Source organism: Dasypus novemcinctus, chromosome 19 (assembly GCF_030445035.2).
Source record: "Dasypus novemcinctus isolate mDasNov1 chromosome 19, mDasNov1.1.hap2, whole genome shotgun sequence".
In the NCBI taxonomy this organism is placed as follows: domain Eukaryota; kingdom Metazoa; phylum Chordata; class Mammalia; order Cingulata; family Dasypodidae; genus Dasypus; species Dasypus novemcinctus.
The window spans coordinates 59,512,459-59,532,402 of record NC_080691.1 but is presented as its reverse complement, the minus strand read 5'-3'; the positions used below and the strand labels follow the sequence as shown (position 1 = coordinate 59,532,402).

Sequence of the window (19,944 nt, the reverse complement as noted above, 5' to 3'; positions counted from 1 at the left end):
TTTAGAGTTAGACTTTTCCTGCACTATGCCCCCAGGGGTCTTATCAGTCTGACATGGGGAGCTCCTTGCTTCATTTTCAGAGTCTCTCAAATCCTCCAGTGCTTCCAGTTCATCTGGGAGAGCTCCAGTGAATACCACAACCGCTTCCTGGACTCAAATGGGATGTCCAGGGGCACCCATGGCTGGGTTTCACCGGGACCCTCCTGGCCGCCTCAGAGACATCTGGGAGGGGCAAACAATGGATGCCACCTCTGACTTTTTCAGCACAATCCTGGACGATCCCCCAGAAATATAGAGAAGTCAGGGGTATGCAGTATTGAAGGCCAGGACACAAGAACTCTGAGAAGGAAGTTGATTTATTTCAACTGGCCAGACTCCATGGACTCCTGTCCTAATAAAAACCAAGTTCCAAAAAGAATTTTGGGTTCCCTTTTATACAGAAAAGATATAAGGGTTGGAAGTTAAATGGGGTCCTTTTGAAAGAAAATGACTTTCCTTGTTGTTTGTTTGAGTACTAGACAGGTTTTAAATTAAAGTACTCTCCCACATTTCGAGTGGCTTGAGTTAGCAATGTCAGAGTCAAGTAACTAAGCAACTGATTTTTAACAGTGAAAAATTTTTATGGATGTATTTTTCTATGTTCTTTTGAATAAAATCTGCATTTAGTTTCTATTAATGTTTTGAATCTAATAAATTATTACATCTTATGTCATATAATCAAAAATATTTTATTATATCAAACTATAACCAAGCAGTAACACCAATGAAATGTGTAGAATTAAAAGTTCTCAGGAAATAGACTAAGAATTTTGAGGTTCAAGGCTGAATTACATATTCTATGATCTAGTTATTTAATATTTATGACCCTCTATTATTTCTGTAAAATAAGAACACTAGATTTTAATTTTATAGGTTGAGCATATGAGGGCACTTATAAGTTTTCATTTTGATTTAAATGCAACTAAATTTTAATATTATTTGTATTTCTTAATAAAATAAGAGTCCAATATAATTAATTTTTTTAAAATTTTTTAATTTTTGAGATAATTTTACTGAATTTATTTCAACCCAACAACTCTTTGTTGGACAACTACAGGGAATGGAAGAAAGAAAAGATGATGACTGTTTACTGAGAATCTATTATGGTCTGGGTCAGTACTAGGCACTGGGTGTGCATTATCATCACATCTCTACTTCATCCAATATAATTTGAAACATTAGGTTATGGAATGTATTCCAATAAAATATTACCAAATATCTTCTTTCTAAGTCCTATTACATACTCTCCTATATACCAGTAGGCAATAAAGCTTTGTGAGTACTAGCTTTTTGTGAGTACTAGCTGCTTTTATGTTAGTTATGTTATATAATTCTGTAATTAGAAAAGAGCTTTTGTCAAACACTTTACCTTGGTAACTTATATGCAACTAAAATTCTCTCATTTTTTTTTACTATTAATTTGCTATAAGAAATTATCTGATAGTCTTAAAAGTGATGGGAAGAGCATGAAATTTGAAATTAGACAATGTAGATCAAATTTTTTATCTGTCTCTGATTTTGGTTTGGTCATTTAATCTTTTTGAGTATATTTTCCTTCATCTGTAAAATAGGAATAATCATGATGATAAAATCTATTATGGAAAAAATTCTGTAAGTGTTGGGTACGAGGTGGGGTTAAAAGTTTTAAAGTAATAAAACCAAAAATATATAGTTTTTAATAAAATATAATCTTTTTTTTGGATCATTTTCTCTCTGAAATTACATTCCTGTTTAATAAAATTCTAATAGTAATTTTTACCTCTGTATTCTTTACTGTATAGAAGATAGGATTTAATGTGGGAATGACAAGGTTATAAAATATTGCTATGATTTCATCCATGGAGAAATAGATACTGGAAATAGATACATAAAAATATGGGCACAATAACAAGAGAACTGTGATGTGGGAGCTGCACATAGAAAGGGCCTTTTTCCTCCATGCAGACCTGTGAGTCTTCAGACCTGTGAGATGACAACATAGGATATCAACAAATTAAAGGTGATCATAGTGGTTACTCCACAATTGGCAGCTACCAAGTGACCAATGATGAAAGTGTCATTGCAGGCACATTGTATCAGGATGGGATGTCACACATGAAATATTCCATGATGTTTGACTCACAGAATGGGAGCCAGAAGGTGATTAGAACCTGTCCTATAATGTAGAAAGCCCACTTTCTAATAGAGCCCCACCAGAAGGCAGCATGAGCAGGGGTTCATAAAGCTCACTTAGTGCAGAGATCTACAGATGCTAATATAGCCATCACAGGCTGTGAGCATGAGAAGAACAACCTCAGAATGTCTAGGAAGTTCAATAAAGAACTGTTCCATGCAGCCACTGAAGGAGATGCCTTTTGTCTGAGAGCACATCACCTAGAATTTTATGAAATGATTGGAGAGAAATAGCAGGCATCTATCAAAGACATGAAGGAAGACATATATTGTTGACTCCAAGGTCTGACTACAGACTGTGATACCAAAAATGATTAGTTTCCCCCTGACATTGGCAATGTAGGTGATAAATAAGACCCTGCATAGAAATCTCTGCATCTGTGGATTCTGGATAAGTCCTTTTAGAATGAGTTCAGTCATGTACATGCTCTCTTCATTTACAATGATAATGTGGAACAAAGAAGTGAGGCATTCATATTCTTCATAGCAAGATATTGGATATTTTTTATTTTGGATTTTCAGAGAAACCTAAAGCAGTTTAAAAATATAACTAGTTTTATTCCATGCTGTGCTTGAAGAGAAGAAGCATGCTACTTTTTCAATTTTACAAAATGAGATTAGGGAAGCAGACTTGGTCCAGTGGTTAGGGCATCCATCTACCACATGGAGGTCTGCAGTTCAAACCCCGGGCCTCCTTGACCCATGAGGAGCTGGCCCATGTGCAGTGCTGATGAGTTCAAGGAGTACCGTGCTATGCAGGGTTGTCCCTGCATAGGGGAGCCCCATGTGCAAGGAATGCACCCCGTAAGGAGAGCCACCCAGTGTGAAAGAAAGTTCAGCCTGCCCAGGAATGGTGCTGCACACATGGAGAGCTGACACAACAATATGATGCAACAAAAAGAAACACAGTTTCTCATACTGCTGACAACAACAGAAGCGGACAAAGAAGAACACACAGCAAATAGACACAGAGAACAGAAAACTGAGGGGGGGAGAAATTAAAGCAAAAACAAAAACAAAAACAACAATAAAATGTGATTTAAATGCACCTTTGAAGGTGCCTAATCCAGTTTCTTAAATGGAGGCTGGAATCCCTTCTACCATATGTTCTGAAAAGCCAATGAGTCTTTGCTGAAAGATATCTAGGCACAGAATGTTCACCTTTTAATAAATCTAATTCCTTCTCAACCTGTAAAAAATACTAGAATACTTTCTGAAATTAAAAACATTTCTTTCTTCAACTATTGTCCATAAAAACTGTCGATATACAAATGAAGTCCAATTTGCCTCACTCTTCAATTCAAAAGTCCTTTTAAAAAGTCACAGAAAGGCAGGGCTGCATCTGTCTTAGCTACCTCTTTAGTCCAAGTGCTAACTTCAGTGTCTGAACTATAGTGGTATTGGTGGTATTCAATGACTATTAACAGTAAAAATTAAAATGTTGGAAGACTCTTATTTATGAATGCAAATTAATATAATATAGGAAAACAAACTAGAAATACTCCTGTCACTCCTTCTCCACCATAGGAAACAGCCCATGTTTTGCTTCCATGCTTTGCTTCAATGAGGCTGCATTTTCCTCTGGACAGAGCCAGAGTTAAAGTTAGCATGGTGGGAAGATAAGGCTGTCAGTGTGTTTATTCTGCTGGTTCCTTCCTGTGGTTTTTCAAAGGCTGGGTATATTTAACTAAGGTATACACAGCTCTCCTACAGATCCATTTTCTTCTGGGTTACTGTAATCACATCCACCCTGACTATCTCAGGACTGGTTCCCACTCTTGCTATTCCTGAGATATTTTTCATCACTTATTAGTTTCCCTTAGCTCTTTCCATACCTGGATAAATAATCTTCATAAACTCTTTAAATCTCCCCTTTGAATATGGTGTTTCTTATCAGGATTACTAAGGATACTAGAAGTTTGCAGTTTGTATTTTCATTTAGTAAAAAAGAAAATAGTAATAAATGGGAGCAGAGTTTTCACTTTCATAAGTTTATTTTATTTTAAAAATCATCTAGGGAAGGGGCCATGGCTCAAAATATTGGGCTCCTGTCTACAATATGGGAGGCCCTGGATTTGCATCCCAAGGCCTCCTTGTGAAAACAAGCTGACCTGCACCCATGGAGAGCTGACATCCCATCTACATGGAGAGCTGGTGCAGCGAGATGACACAACAAAGGGAGACAAGCAGACACAGAAGAACATGCAGTGAATGGACAAAGAGAGCAGTCAGGAAGCAAGTCACAAGGGAGGGAATAAATTTTAAAAAATTATCTCTACTTTATTTGAATAATGTTATTATACAACTTTATTCTTTTAGGGGAAAAAACTGAAAGACTGAAATGTAACACAACTTTTACTAGGTGTTTTCAGTGAAAACGTATGTGTTATTTACACCACTCTCACTGAGGTTACATGGTTCTATGGGTTTGTGACTTGCACTGTCTTTGAGGTACTTTGGCTTGCATTCTTTAAATCATGGAATATTGATAATAATGCAAATAGTTCTTGTACATAGAAATACAAATGCTGTCTGCTGGAGGTTCAATCGATTTTCCTCACCCATTATGGTAAGCAAGCATCTATTTTATAAATTCATTAAGCATCTCTGAAACAGTATGTGGTACATTAGCTTCTCCTTGAAACTGATTATAATGTCATACTGTTTCTCTTATTAATTAATGGGTTAAATACAATCTTTGTCATGTGTTCATTTTATATTGCATGAGAGTCAGAGTTTACCTTTACTTTGAAAATTATTTTATCTGTGTAAATGACAATTAATAAGAGAGAGATAAGCTAAAAGACTTACAAAAATCTAGATCTTATTTCCCTAATTCCCTAATTCACCATGAGTTTTTCAACTTTATTTTGTTTGGGATTTGTTTATATTCAATCCATTTATAAAAATATCCTCCCAAACTTGCATTGAAGTCAAATTAAAACAAAATATGATGGAAAATAACAAATTTATGCTCCAAATTCCACTCCCATCTGGATTTATAATCTATTGAAAATACACACATGTGCAGGCACATGCACACACACCATACCATACATCACAACACACCACACACACCAGATTTATTGGTTAATGTTGGCATTGGGAAGACAAAGGCAGAATTTTTCACCTATGATTCAAATATTAATATCAATGACACATGTAATTTCCTGACATCAAGAAATAGGCTACTGGGTAAGATAATGATAGACTAACAGGTAGAGCTGAATGCTTTCACAAAAATAATGGAGAAAGAGCCAAAAGCTGTCTGCGGGAACTGCTTTGGGGGTCAGTACAACAGGATAGTGCCACACAACTCTCCAGAGGGTGAGGGACAGAGAGATGAAAAAGGTGAAATAGCAAATGTGAGTTATTAAGTCCCCATGGCAGCCAAGAAGGGCTCCCCTCTTCCACCCTGAAGATAATCTGGGGAAAAACCCCTGGCTCTCTGCAACTTAGAGGGAAACAGGCATATTCCTTCATGTCAGCTGTTTCAAGGGAAAAGAGAGGGAGTTTGGGGTGCTTTTCTTCAATGAATTTGGCCAGTAGAGCCCACTTTGAATCTAAGATCAGAAAATTCAACACAGGACACAGGAAAGCAGAGAATGAAATGCCTCTGTGGAAACATGCACTTACTTGCACCATCTGCTGGCGTGTCTGGAAATAGCATGGAAAAAATCTTTCCAAGCTGTCTGTGTCCAACCCCTGGTAGAAAATCTGTGCCCCACTAGTGAATCTCTGGCCCAAATTTGAAAACTTAAGCTGGGCAGTTTTAACAACTGAGAATAAGATGAACCAAATATCAAAGAAGAGCTGTGAAAAAAATAGGCAAATGAGAGAAATTGGCCATTAGAGTAAATTCACCAACATATTCAGATGCCTAGACATCAGCAAAATAATTACAGCCTATATTAGGAAGCAGGGGAGATGGCCTAGCCAACAAACCAAACTAATTATCCTGAAGAGATACAGGATTTCAGAAAATTGTTCAGTGATAATCACACAAATCTCCTAAATCAAGAAAACATGACTAAAGAAGTAAAGGGGGAAGCGGACTTGACCTAGTGGTTAAGGTGCCCATCTACCACATGGGAGGTCCGTGGTTCAAACCCTGGGCCTCCTTGACCCATGTGGAGCTGGCCCATGTGCAATGCTGATGTACACAAGGAGTGCCATGCCATGTCATGCTGTGGTGTCCCTGCATAGGGGAGCCCCATGCACAAGGAGTGCACCCTTAGGGAGAGCCACCCAGTGCAAAAGAAACTGCAGCCTGCCCAAGAATGGCACTGCCCACACGGAGAGCTGAAACAACAAGTTGATGCAACAAAAAGAAACACAGGTTCCTGTGCCACTGACAACAACAGAAACAAACAAAGAACACACAGGAACTAGACACAGAGAACAGACAACTGGGGTGTCGGGGGGGAGAAGGGGAGATAGATAGATAGATAAATAAATAAATAAATAAATAAATAAATAAATAAATAGAAGTAAAGGATATAAAGAAGACATTGACAGAGCATAAAGAACAATCTGAAAGCCTGCAAAGAAAAGTAACACAACTTGCAGGAATGAAAGACATGATGGATGAGATTAAAAATATATTTGAGGCAAATGGGAGCAGTTTTTAATTGTTTAATGAAAAATTAGTGAATTTGCAGGCAGAACATATGAAGTGGAAAAGACAGGAGAACAGAAAGAGAAGAGAATGGAAAAACTTCAACAGAAATTGAGGGAATTGAATGACAGTGTGAAATACACAAACATTCACATTATTGTTGTCTCAAGAAGAGAATGGAAAAGGGAAAGAATGAATATTTGAGGAAATAATGACTGAAAACTTCCCAATCCTTATGAAGGACATAAAAATCAATATACAAGAAGGACAACACACCCAAAAGAGAATAAATCTGAATTGACATACATGGAGATATCTACTATTCAGAATGACAAATATCAGAGCTAAAAAGAGGATTCTGAAAGCAGCATGTGAAAAGCAAAGCATCACATACAAGAAAAACTTTATAAGATTAAGTGCAGACCTCACATCAGAAACCATGAAGGAGAGAAGAAAGTGGTATGTTGTATTTAAGGAACTGAAAGAGAAAATGTGCCAGCCAAGAATTCTGTATCCTCAAAATGAGTGTAAGTTTGAAGTCCTCACACACACACAAAAACTGATAGAATATGTTACCAAAAGGATAGATTTGCAAAAAATACTGAAGGGGGTGCTGTAGCCTGAAAGAAAAAAAAAAGGGTGAGATATTTGGAGAAGAGTTTAGAAATGCAGATTATTAGGAAAGATAAACTAAAGGATAAGCATAAAAGACAATAGAACAGTATGGCAGCAGAGAACCAAAGGACAAAATGGATGAAATAAGTAAAGCCTTTACAGTAATAACACTGAATGTTGATGGCCAGATCCCCTCAATTAAAAGACCTAGACTGAAAGAATGATAAAGAAAATGAACTGTCTATATGTTGTCTATAAGAGACCCACCTCACAAGTAAGGTCAACCAGGTTAAAAGTGAAAGGTTGGTAAAAGGTATTCCACTAAAAGAGTAACCAAAAAAAAAAAAAAAAAAAAAAAGAGCTGGAGGTGACCAGATAAATGCAAAATAACATTATAGTATATGAACAATAATTACTCAGTGCAACTGGCAAATTGTTCCTGTGTTCAGTATTCTGCAAGTTTCTTCATACAAAATAAACACTTGTGTTTGAGGAGGACTCGAGCAGAGATATATTTTTGGATATTTCATTTTGCTTTAACCCTTTCCTATGCATATTTGTTAATGAAAATAATCCATCTGGGTCAATAATGATATAGCATGACTGGAATTGAAAAAGATTTTTGAGTTTTTCTACCTCAAAAATTTATGAGCTGGCATATTGCTATCTGCTATAATTCATTTCAATAAGATGCAAAAAATTTCCAAATAGAAATTTGATTATCCAGAAAGAATTATGGCCTAAATGGACATAAAATAACTAAATAAATAATTTATTTCATTCTTAGTGATTAATATGTTCAATAGTTAGAGTTGTAAATTAAACATTAGAATTGTTATAATTAGTTTCTATTATATTAGAATTATTAATTACATTTATAAATGTTTATTGCTATACTATTTCTTATTGATTATATCAAATCTAAGCTGGCCTTGCATTATCTTTTAAAATTTGCAATTTCTTTCAATCTATTTTTCTATTTATTTTACAATTTTACAATAAAGATCTTTTTAACAGCTTAAAAAAAGCCATTTGTTATACACTGTGGATAGATGAAATGGTATGTGGATATATCTCAAAAAAAGCTGCTTAATATATAAATAAATATACATTAGCCTGAAATAGCAGCTATTTACAGGAGAGCAAAGGGAGAGATTGAGATGAGAGGGAAAGAATTTGTTTATTTGTTTGTTGTTTATTAATATGATTGAAATAATAAAAATGCCTTAATAATAATTGAAGTGATGAACACAACTATGTGATTATACCAAATATCATTGATTGTACACTTTGGATTATGCTTTATTAATACATATCAATAAAATTGATTTGTTAAAAAGTATTAGGTGGGTTGGGGGAAAATTCACCAAATGTAAGATATGAACTATAGTTAGTAGCAATATTTTGATGATGCTCTTGCATAGTTTGTAATAAATGCATCACAACCATGTGAGGTGTTGATGGGGAAGTGATGTAAGGGATCCCTGTATGATGTCATCAATTTTATTTTGTAAGTTCACAACCTTTACCCTACACTTATTTTTTTATGTAGGTTCATGCATGAATAAATACTTCAATAAAAACATGAATATGGATGATATTGCATATATGATAGCTTTTACAAAATATATATACAAATATACTAGAAAGAAGATAAAAGAATAGCAGCTATGCATGGTAGGCAAGTCATAGAGTGATGGAGAAGTGATGTGTTTTGTTTGTTCATTTTCCTTTTTTGGTTTACTATAATTATTGTAATAATGAAAGTGCTCTGGAAATGATGGGGGTGATGAATGCACAAATATGTGATTACAACAAATAGCATAGATTGTACTCTTTGGATGGATTATAGTCTTTTTTCTTCTTTATTTTCTTTTGAATGTTACATTAAAAAAGATGAGGTTCCCATTTACCCCCACGCCACCCTCCCCACCCCTCCCACATCAACAACCTCTTCTGTCATTGCAGCACATCCACTGCAGCTGGCGAATACATTCTGGAGCACTGCAGAAAACACATGGATAGTGGTTCACATTGTAGTCCACACTCTCCCCCAGTCCACCCAGTGGACCACAGCAGGACATACATTGTCCAGCATCCACCCCTGCAGCACCACCCAGGACAACTCCAAATCCAGAAAATGCCCAACACCATATCTCTTCTTCTGTCTCCCTATCATCAGCAGCCACCATGGCCACCTCCTCCACATCATTACTACAATTTCCTCTCTTACTAATCACAATAATTACCCAGCAGAACACCAGTAAGTCCACTCTAATCCATACTCTATTTCTCCATCCTGTGGACACTGGGATGGTTATGTCCAGTCCACCTCTACATCAAGAGAGGGCTTAGATTCCACATGGATAATGAATGCATTAATACATATCAATACAAATTATTTGTTTAAAAGAAAAAGAAAACAAGCTATGCTTATAGGTCTACAATTTGCAACTTAATAAGTCAGAGAAAGTATAAATGAAAGTGAAGAAAATGTTATTAGAAAAGAGTGGAAATTTTAGAAACACTATTGTCTTTAGCACATGGAAATACAATATATGCCTGATGAACTGGATGGTCTAAGGAGATTTCTAGTTAAAATGTTGAAGTTGTTTCTCAGCTTATTCCATTTGCCTCTAGTAAAATTTGAAGAGAAAGAGTCATGCTAAAGAAAGAGCTACTAACATTAATGAACTTGATTGGACTTGATGAATTTGAAAATAAAACTGTTTCTCACTCACAGTCTCTTTCTGTGCATGTGGCTTTTATCTAATGTAGCAAATTCCAATACTAATCATGGGAAACTTACAAAAAATTACAGAAATTTTATTAGTTTACCCAAAAAGGAATAGAGTCAATTTAAAATCAACTTTGGACCTTTATAATTCTATAGATAAAAAGTAGTCTGAGAAAAATACTTACCTACAAACAGTTTTATATTATGGAAAAGAATAGATAACTAAATGCAGATTAAGAGTTTAAAAGGAAAAATTGAAAATCATGGATTATCACTCCCAAAACTATGATTTGGCAATAAAAAAAGGCACTTGAAACAATACATGTCTGGCTGGCTTTCAGAATTTCTATAGAACATTCACTTCTGTGTGACTCTGTGCTTTCTGTTTTTCCCTATTTTTAACATGCCTATAAATGTTTTACCATGCCATTGTATCTTGTCTTTTGGGTAGGACAGATACTTGTTCCTTTAGTTCACATGTATTACAATTGAAAGGAATGCGACCAAAAAGCTGCATCCAAGGAACCACATTCAAGAATCTCATCTATTCCTAGCCTTCATTTAGATGATGAGATCCTGCATACCATAAGCCTGATTGTCATGCTCCACTTAATGTGGCTGAAGGGGGGTCTTTGGAGAAGGGTAAAATGTATATTTTGTTGGTGGGACATATGTGTGTTGTGGCCAGAGGGCATATGGGGCAGATTGTATATCAATGAGAATATAACTTGTTTTATTTGTTCTTCAAGAACTTTGCCACTTCCCAATCAACAGGTGGAGTTTATGCCTTTTCTCTTTGAAACTGGGAGGAACATTGGTAGTGTCTTGACGAAGAGTATGGCAGAAGTGAATCTGTATGAGTTCCATGGCTATGTTAATACAGCTTCTGTCTGGCTTCCTGTCTTGGCACACAGGGATTTTAGAGCTCTGAGTAACCATGTAAAAAAGACACCCTGAAGCCACCATGCCTGACAGGTCATGCAGAGAGTATATGTAGAGACAGAAGGGAGATGCCCAAAGAGCACTATCTATTCCAGTCCCCACCGTGCAAGACTTCCAAGGCCAGGAACCAGGTATGATAGTAAAGAAACCTTCTAGATGACCTCACTCCAGTCAATTTCTGACTGAAATCCCATGAAAGACCCCGAGCCAGAAGCACCAAGCTGATCTGCTCAGGAATTCCCAAACCACGTGACCCATCTAAGATAATAAATAATTGTGTGTGTGTGTATGTGTGTGTGTTTTAAGCCACTTAGTTTTGGAGTGATTTTTTAATAGAACAATTGTATGTGAAACACCATAGTAATATACAAAGTGTGGTATTAACTCATGGGCAGACAAACTAATTGAACAAATTTGAAATTCAAGAAAGAGAAAAAAGCATACATACAATAAATTAACATATGGAATGCTGGTGGCATTGTAGGGTAGTGGAAAATTGAATAACTATTCAATAAATAGTGCTGGGACAGTTTAGTTATTCTTATGATAGAAAAGGAAAGTCCATCTCCACCTCACACCATATCTACAAGTTAAAATGCTGTATGGATTAAAGCCATAATTGTAAAAAGCAAAATTTAAAAATTCTAGAGAAAATTATCACTTTCACACTTGGGGCAGGGAAGGACTTTGATAAGCAGTTGCTGTGACCTTCCTTCCTGAACCCTGCTTCCTTGTCTCTGGATCACAATGTAGATAATGAATGCTGGATCTCAAAAGTGCCCACTTCTCTTTCTACATGCCAACTCCTCTAACCTCTCTAATCACTACATTAGCTCCTTATTCCCTATATTGGATTATTTTCTAATTAAAACATCTGGAGTGATTTTTATTTCCTTCACTGTTAAATAAATTGCATGACTGGCTTTTAAGTACATTTAAGTGGATTTACAAGATAAATAGAGAAAAAGGATGAGGGGTAAAATACTAATTTATGCTTTACTAAATATATTATGGGTAGACTTCTCAACAGGAAACAGTTAAGGTCAGAGCCTTAAAAACTGATCCTTGTAATACAAATTATATCTGCAAATATGGTACATTGCAATTATAAATGGGAAGACGCTTTTGATTTATCACATAATTCAATGAGTACATATTTAATTTACAAGGAATCAGAATGTCATTTTTGTATAAAACAGAAGAAGACAATCTGTTCCATGTTTTGTGTTTTTAAACTATGTCCCCAGAGTTTAAAGTAATGCAGGCATATTCTAGTGCTCTTATATGACATGACTGACTTAAACATTTATTTCAATTATTGGAGGCAGACAATTGATCTACAGGTGCATAATGTGGTTGAATATCTTGTTATCCAAACGACAGTTATAATACATTCACAAAATTAACATATGATATCTGCTTATTTTCACTCCATCATAGAATTTTTAAAGTTAACATGTAGCATGTTATAAGGCTGAGTTCATTTCTCATGGATATATCTTCAACCAGTAGCACATGCTCTTAATCTTTAATTTGGCCAAGACAATAATTGTTACTATTAGAATAAATTTTAGCAATCAGAATTTTATGCCAAAATTTTATGTACTTGAAATCAAATAAATTTTTGTCCACCAGATAGCTTAATATAGTATAATAATATAAATATAGAGATATAAATATAGGATTAAGCCTGTATAATTTTCTTGATCCCAAAGGGCTATAACATAGTCCAGTTTGATAAAGAATAATCCCTAACTTTCTCAAAATAAGCTAAATAATCCAAACAGAATAATACAAATACACAATCGTGTTCACTGATAGTGAAGTTATCCCTTACTTCTGAGACAGAATAAATATCATGTTCTGTGTGAGGGATGCATCCCTCTTTCAACTAGGGTGACTTTTCTGCTCCAAAGTTTACTCATAGCACTTTTCATTTCTGCCTTTCTCAGGGTATATATTAAGGGGTTCAAAATTGGGGTATGAAAGTTAAAACCACGGTCATGGATTTATCAATGGGAAAGGTGGAATTGGATCCTTGCATAGAGAAAGATACAGGGAACAAAGAATAAAATAACCACAACAATATGGGATGCACAGGTGTAGAAGGCTTTGTCTTTTCCCTCCAAACCATGTGTCTTCAAGGAGTGTAAGATGACTCCATAGGAGACCAGGAGAATGAAGAAGATAACAGTGCAAATTGTACCTCCATTGGCTGTCATAGAATGTCCCAGGAGGTAGGTATTGGTACAAACAAGTTTAAAGAAGGGATACATATCACACACAAAGTTATCAATGACATTGGGACCACAGAAAGGGAGCTGATAGATAAAGAGAAATTGAACCAATGAGTGCAGAAGGCCTCCAATCCAGTCCACCAATAGCAAAAGAGCATACACTTTCAGATTCATTATGACCAAATAATGAAGAGATTTACAGATAGCCACATAGCAATCATAGGCCATCACCACCAGAAGAATGACTTCAGCACCAGCAAATAAATGATCTATAAAGACTTGAGTCATACAAGTGTGGAAAGAAATGGTCTTCTCTTGAAGCAAGTCTACAATCATTCTGGGAGCAATGGCAGTAGAATAGACAGCATCCAACAATGACAAATAGGCCAGAAAATAGTACATGGGAGAACCCAGAGACTGCCTGGTCATGACTGTCACTATAATGAGCAAGTTGCCCATTATTGTCACAATGTAGAAGAGTAAGAACATGACAAAGAGAAGTTTTTGCCCCTCAGAATTCTGGTGAGACCCAGCAGGATGAACTCAGTCACATTGTTCCTGTTCTCCATGTGTTCTTCTAAAGAGGTCAGAGCCTGAAAGCAAAAGGGCCACTAATGAATTTGTGAACATTTCAAGTTCTATGTAAAAATGTGATGCTTTACTCAACAATGTTTCCTCTACAGGGCTTCACACACAGTAGTTTTTTGGAAAACAAGTGCTTGAAATCTCCTTTCAGAATTACCCACTCTTTTCCAATATTTCTTGCTTCACCTTCAATGATGACACTTCAGCATTTTAAAGTGGATAGTATATGGGGATAGGGATATCTATGAGACAATCCACTGAAGAAGAAATCTGCTTCCTTCAGATTGTCTCTCACAGGCCGAAGATTTGACATTATATCTCATTTCTTTTTTCTTGATGACTTTTTGGCATTCTGGGAAATGCCATCCAAATAATTTCATCTCATGTGGCTTTTTTATATATAGTTAAGTAAGACTGTATATAGTATATAGCAGACAACTGTGGGGAGGGGAAGGGGAAAGAAATAAAAAATAAATAAATCTTAAAAAAAAAAAGAAGTCAAAGCCAGCAAGCTACAAGAAATGCAAAAGGAAAATGTTCAGGTTGAATGAAAACAATACAATGCTGAAATTAATATTTACATGAAAAATGAAGAAAATGTAATTGATATATATGTGGTAAATAGAAACTATTTTCTTTCCTAAATAATTATATAAAGAATTACTGTTTTAACCAAGATTAATAACATATTCAGGGATTATAGCATATGTAGCAGTAAAATACATGTAAACATTTTATAAAGGGTAATTAGGAATAATAGTAATTATAGTTTCAATATATTTTAATTTATATATATAATGTTTTAGTATTAATTTTTAAACATTGTTATGCTAAGGATGTATAATGTAGTGTTTAATTTAATGTGTCATTTTGACTAGCTTATTCTTTCCAGTTCCTTTGTCAACAAGGACAGACCTATTAGTTACTGTGAGGGCATTTTTCATTTTGGTTTACATATGCAATCCATTGATTGTTATCTATTACTTATGGTATCTACCACCCACAAAGGAGATTGCCCTCAACAATGTGAAGATTATCTTCTTCCAATCAACTGAAGGTCTTTTTATTTTTATTTTTTATTTTACAACAAGAATAGTTTATTTCATTGTTCAATTATTATTTTAAAAAATTTGAGACTTAGGGCAAGATGGTGATTGAATGAGTGCACCTGATAATCTCTCCTGCAAAGAAGCAGCTGGGCAGCATTGGAAATTCTTCAGTATTAGGCTGTTTCAGGATTTTGCAGGACCGGAGGTGACTGGACATCGATTTGGTGGGAAGGTAACAGAGAAAATTCATGTATAAGATAAAATTGAGGCTCTATTACATGGAGGTGGGGGCTGCGCGTGGGACACTCCCTCCTGGGGTGGGCGGAACCATGGCACCAACACCACAGCAGCGATTTCTGGAGGCTCTGTGGTACTGGGGAATTCATAAGCCCTGAGTGGGTTACTGGGGGGCTAACAGGGCAGGAGGCCTTCGCAGACCGATTTGGGGAGACAGACAGGAGTTTTATTGCAAGGCGGGGAATTTTTGATTGCAGACAACAATAATAGTGCTTCCGGCTAGAGCCCACCCCCAAGTCCAGCTGCCGATCTGCAGCAGCCTTAAATCGCTCGCAATAAAGAGACACCACCAGGAGGCTGTTTCAGGGACTGGCAGGGTGGGAGACATCTGGAAGCCGAATAGGGGAATATTTTGCGAAGCATGGGAATTTCGGTTTCGGACACTGATATCAGTGCTTCCAGCTGGAGCCCCGTCCCCTGGGCCTGGCTACTGATCTGCAGTGCCATTAAATTGGCTGCAGTGTAGAGGCACCCCCAGGTGACTGTTCCAGGGCCTTACAGGGCAGAAGGTGTCCTGAAGTCGAATTGGTGATATAGCCATAGAAGAGACCCTAGTGAGAGGGTGAATTGTGGGTTTCTGCCAAATAGGTCAGGAATACTGGTATGGGATGTAATTGACAGGCAGGATATGGTTGACAGGGAATTATACAGAGCATGTGTCCAGGGTGCATGGAAATGTTTGGATATACTCATAGTGGAAACAATTAAAAACAACAGCTGGGTGGGTGCTGGGTTCCTGGCTGGGGGGCTCTGTCGTGGTCCCTATGGGAGCAGCAGCAGTCCCCCAGGTGCAACAGTAAGGACCAAGAAAGAATGAGGGTTCAACAGTGAGCCCCTGATACTAATGACTATGCTTGTGAGCCTATACACCTGAAAAAAGAACAAGGCCTAGAGCAGCACTGTGCCTAAGAGTTCCCTCCTGACAGCCTCCATGTTACTCAAATGTGGACAGTCTCGAAGCCAAACTCACCATGTAAATGCAATGTCTGCCCCTCATCGTGGAACATGACACCTGGGTATGAGACTCCCTGGCACTGAGGGATCACTACCAAATACCAGCTGATGACGTAACTAGAAAAAGACCTTGAATTAAAGTTTCAATGCAGACCAGCAGAATATCCCTGTCTACATATAATAACAAGAGTTAAAAATGCTGCTTGACCTAAAGTAAGGGGCAAATGGAAAGGACAAATGAGTTTATATGGCTATGAGTCTCTAAAACAAAGTCTAAAACAAAGGTTGTCAGAAGGATTGCCCTTATGCACATCTGAGCAAAGTCTCAGAGACAGATAAAGTAGATACAACCCCAGGTATTGGTCCTTTTGGGGGCTAAAGAGACCCACAGGTTCTATGGTCATGGCAGATGGGGTTCACTGCCATGTCAGTTGGCCCTTCTTTGGAGCTGGTGTTTCTGAATGATGGAGCTGGACTCAGATGGGATATCTTTTCACAAGCCTTACATGCTACTTTACTGGAATTGTAGTTGGTGCTGGGGTTTAAGATATATCTAGGGGATTTGACTCTCTGGACTGACAATATGATAGCCAGGCCCTGAGCCTCAACAGACTTCAGCTCCTACCCTCTGATTTATTGGACTTACCCCAATCAGCTAACATGGAGTTGAAGAATGTCAACTACCATACCATGGAGCCTAGAGTGCCTACAACTAAAAGCAGGAGGATTGCTTCCAGTATCTATGTGGAATCTAAGCCCCCTTTTTACATAGATGTGGAATGGACACAACCAAGCCAAGGTCCACAGGAAAGAGGAATACAGTAAGGATTAGAGTGGACTAAATGATATTCTATTCATGAACTACTGTGGTTAATAATCGAGAAAATGTGGCATTGGTGTGGAAAAAGTAGCCATGGTGGCTGCTGGGTGCAGGGAATGGGAGGAAAAGATGAGATGTGGAGGCATTTTTGGGACTTGGAGTTGTCCTGGGTTGTGCTCCAGGGACAAATGCCAGACATTGTATGTCCTCCCATGGCCCACTGGATGGAACGTGGGAGAGTGTGGGCTATGGTGTGGACCACAGGCCATGGGGTGCAGCAATGCCCAGAGATGTACTCACCGGATGCAATGAATGTGTCATGATGATGGGGGATAGTGTTATTGTGTGGGGAGTGGTGGGGTGGGGCAGTGGGGGTGAATGGGGACCTCATATTTTTTTAATGTAATATTTTTTTAAAAAATGAATAAATTGAGTAGAATTTGGAAAAACAAATCCACACACAAAAAAATTTTAATGTCCGATAAAATAAAACAATCTTGTAGTACCATAGAAACCGTTCAACATGTACAATGACAGATTATTACTATGTACAATTTCAAAAACAAATATTACCAGCTCCAAGTAAATGATGTTGAACATCCTGATTATACTAAAGCTGTAGGAAATGTCCTGGATGGCCAATGTTTTCCTTGGTTTGGGAAAAAAATATATACCATTGGAGAAATATAAATAAGACCTTCAACGAGTTGAGAATCATAAAAAAATGCCTTTTGAATTTCAGTTATTAGGATCTTGGGGAGTTTTTAGTAGCTATAAGGGTTCAACAAGCAAAAAGAAACCCTGTGGATATTTGAATTTCAGTCTTCCAGGAGAGGTCCTTTAGGTTCACAGTTGGTCTATCAAAAATAAAAGCTATTCTTCTTGTGGTAGACTATGGCATCTGGTTCATATACCATTCTTCACCAGCTCATGGACTCCACTCTCATCAATGATTAAAGGTGCATGGAATTCTTTATCTGCCACATAACTTTCTATTCCTTCACCAGCATAGGAAATAAGAGGAGAGATTTCACACTGGATTGGTGCAACATTGGCATCCTTCAAACGGGGAATTGCTGGAAAACGAGAGCCATTTTCATCTATAAAGTGGCCCCCTGCATTGAGGACCCAGCAGTGAAGAAGGGACATCAAAGCATGCCTGGCAGTAGTATGGTTGTCCTTCCCATTCTGACTGTCAGCATACTTTAGTGGGGAAACCTCATCTTCCCGTAATACTTCATAAACCGCAAACTTCTTTGCAAACTGGAAGATGTCAAAGACAAATTTTTCCATCTTTATTCCATTTGGTTTGTCTGACTTAATTAACTGCCCCTGGGAATCCACATATGGAATCTTCTTTTGAGCCACACGGTGCTGCAACTGAGGTTCATAAACATTGACTACATCTCTCAGAAACGGTATAGTGAAGAAATGGTTGGTGATGTTCCTGGCATTGAACAGCAGCCATCCATCTAAGCTTTTTTTGTGTGTGCTGTTGCCAGGGAAATCTCGCTATATTCTACCACCTGGTACACTCCATCCACTCGGCAAACCACTCCAACTGGTTCCATAGGGTTTGTTTTCTCTACTAACTTTGCTCCACAGTCTGCTCCTTTCTGAATGCAAAATCCAATGAACAGTGGATCTACCACTTTAACTAATATGCTATCACCACAATAGACATGAATATTCCAAATGCCTCTTTGCTCTGTATCTTCCACAATATTCTGGGCTGCAAGAGCCCGATAAAGACCACCATTCCCATCTGGAGCCATAGAAACTTTGCTCTTCTCTTCTAAAATAATTTTCCCATCAAACTTCATAACAGGCAGCATTCCTTGCTGAAAAAAGATTATATTCTCTTTTTTTAACCCAAAGTACTTGTGCTTTATGAAGAATTCCTTTGTATATTCCATTGTTCTGCCACTGGTCATTATATACCATGGTATGGTACACTTTTTGCCATGATATTTTTCTGCTAACTGTTGTAGCTTCACGATACGCTCTGCTAGAATCTGAAAAAGTGTTTTGTGTGATGGCAAACTAACATCATACATTCCCTTTAGGATAGGCAACGTCGAGTCTTGTCCCCTGACCACCAGCTAGAAGAAGAACTGCTACTTTGTTTTGAGAAATCTGGAAAAGTCCTTCACTTTCCCAGGCCTGGAGTTGATCCTGATCCCTAGTAGCACTGCCCAATACCTCTCGAGCTACAGGTTTCATTCATGCATCCATTTTCTCTTGGTAAGAGGACTGGTTAAATCCTTCAATGGCCTTTTGAAAAATAAGTTCAGTTCCTCAAAGTCCATGGCCTGGAGCTCTTCATAAAGTTCTACCCCGGTGGACTTCTTCCAGCTCATTCCAGAACTGTAGCAGGTGTTCTTGCCCAGCCTTGGACAACCTGTGTTTGAGGTCATTAGCGTTCATAATGCTCTGCAGCCAAGCTTTGTGGAAACGGGTATAATTTCTTTTCCTCAGCGCGGCCACTCATCCGCGTCCCGTGCCCGCTCGGAATATATACCCTCATCCGGGGAACTGGAGCAGTGGGGCGGGCTGGGAACTGCGGCCAAGAGGGGCTCGGGCCGGCCACCCTGCCCCTTCAACTGGAGGTCTTAAAATCGGAATGGAAGATTTTAGAGTTAGAAAAAAAAGAATTTCTGCCACAACTTCAGTCAGCCAGCTTCTGTGGGAATTTCAGTCTCAACTTCAACATCATATTTGATGGTTTCCAGGTTTTTGCCTGCCCTGTGGAGTTTGTACATGTAGGTCTTCAAAATCACTTTAATTGGAGTTTCCAGTTTTTGGTCTGCCTTATACAATTTGGACTTGCCAGCCCCCAGCATGAAAGTGGGTCATTAAATAATATCACAAAAGAGTAT

The 19,944-nt window shown here is 37.6% G+C and overlaps 1 protein-coding gene and 1 pseudogene across 1 annotated transcript; both read right to left on the bottom strand.

The window, feature by feature from the left end:
• Nucleotides 1–12,979: 12,979 nt before the first annotated feature.
• Nucleotides 12,980–13,929, bottom strand: LOC101414228 (olfactory receptor 4A15-like). Its single transcript, XM_023589447.3, is given in 4 exon segments — nt 12,980–13,107; nt 13,110–13,158; nt 13,160–13,884; nt 13,887–13,929. Coding segments are annotated over 4 exon segments (945 nt in total).
• A 3,666-nt stretch (nt 13,930–17,595) lies between these two features.
• LOC101413506 (UDP-N-acetylhexosamine pyrophosphorylase pseudogene) lies at nt 17,596–19,492 on the bottom strand (annotated as a pseudogene).
• Between the last annotated feature and the right edge of the window lie 452 nt (nt 19,493–19,944).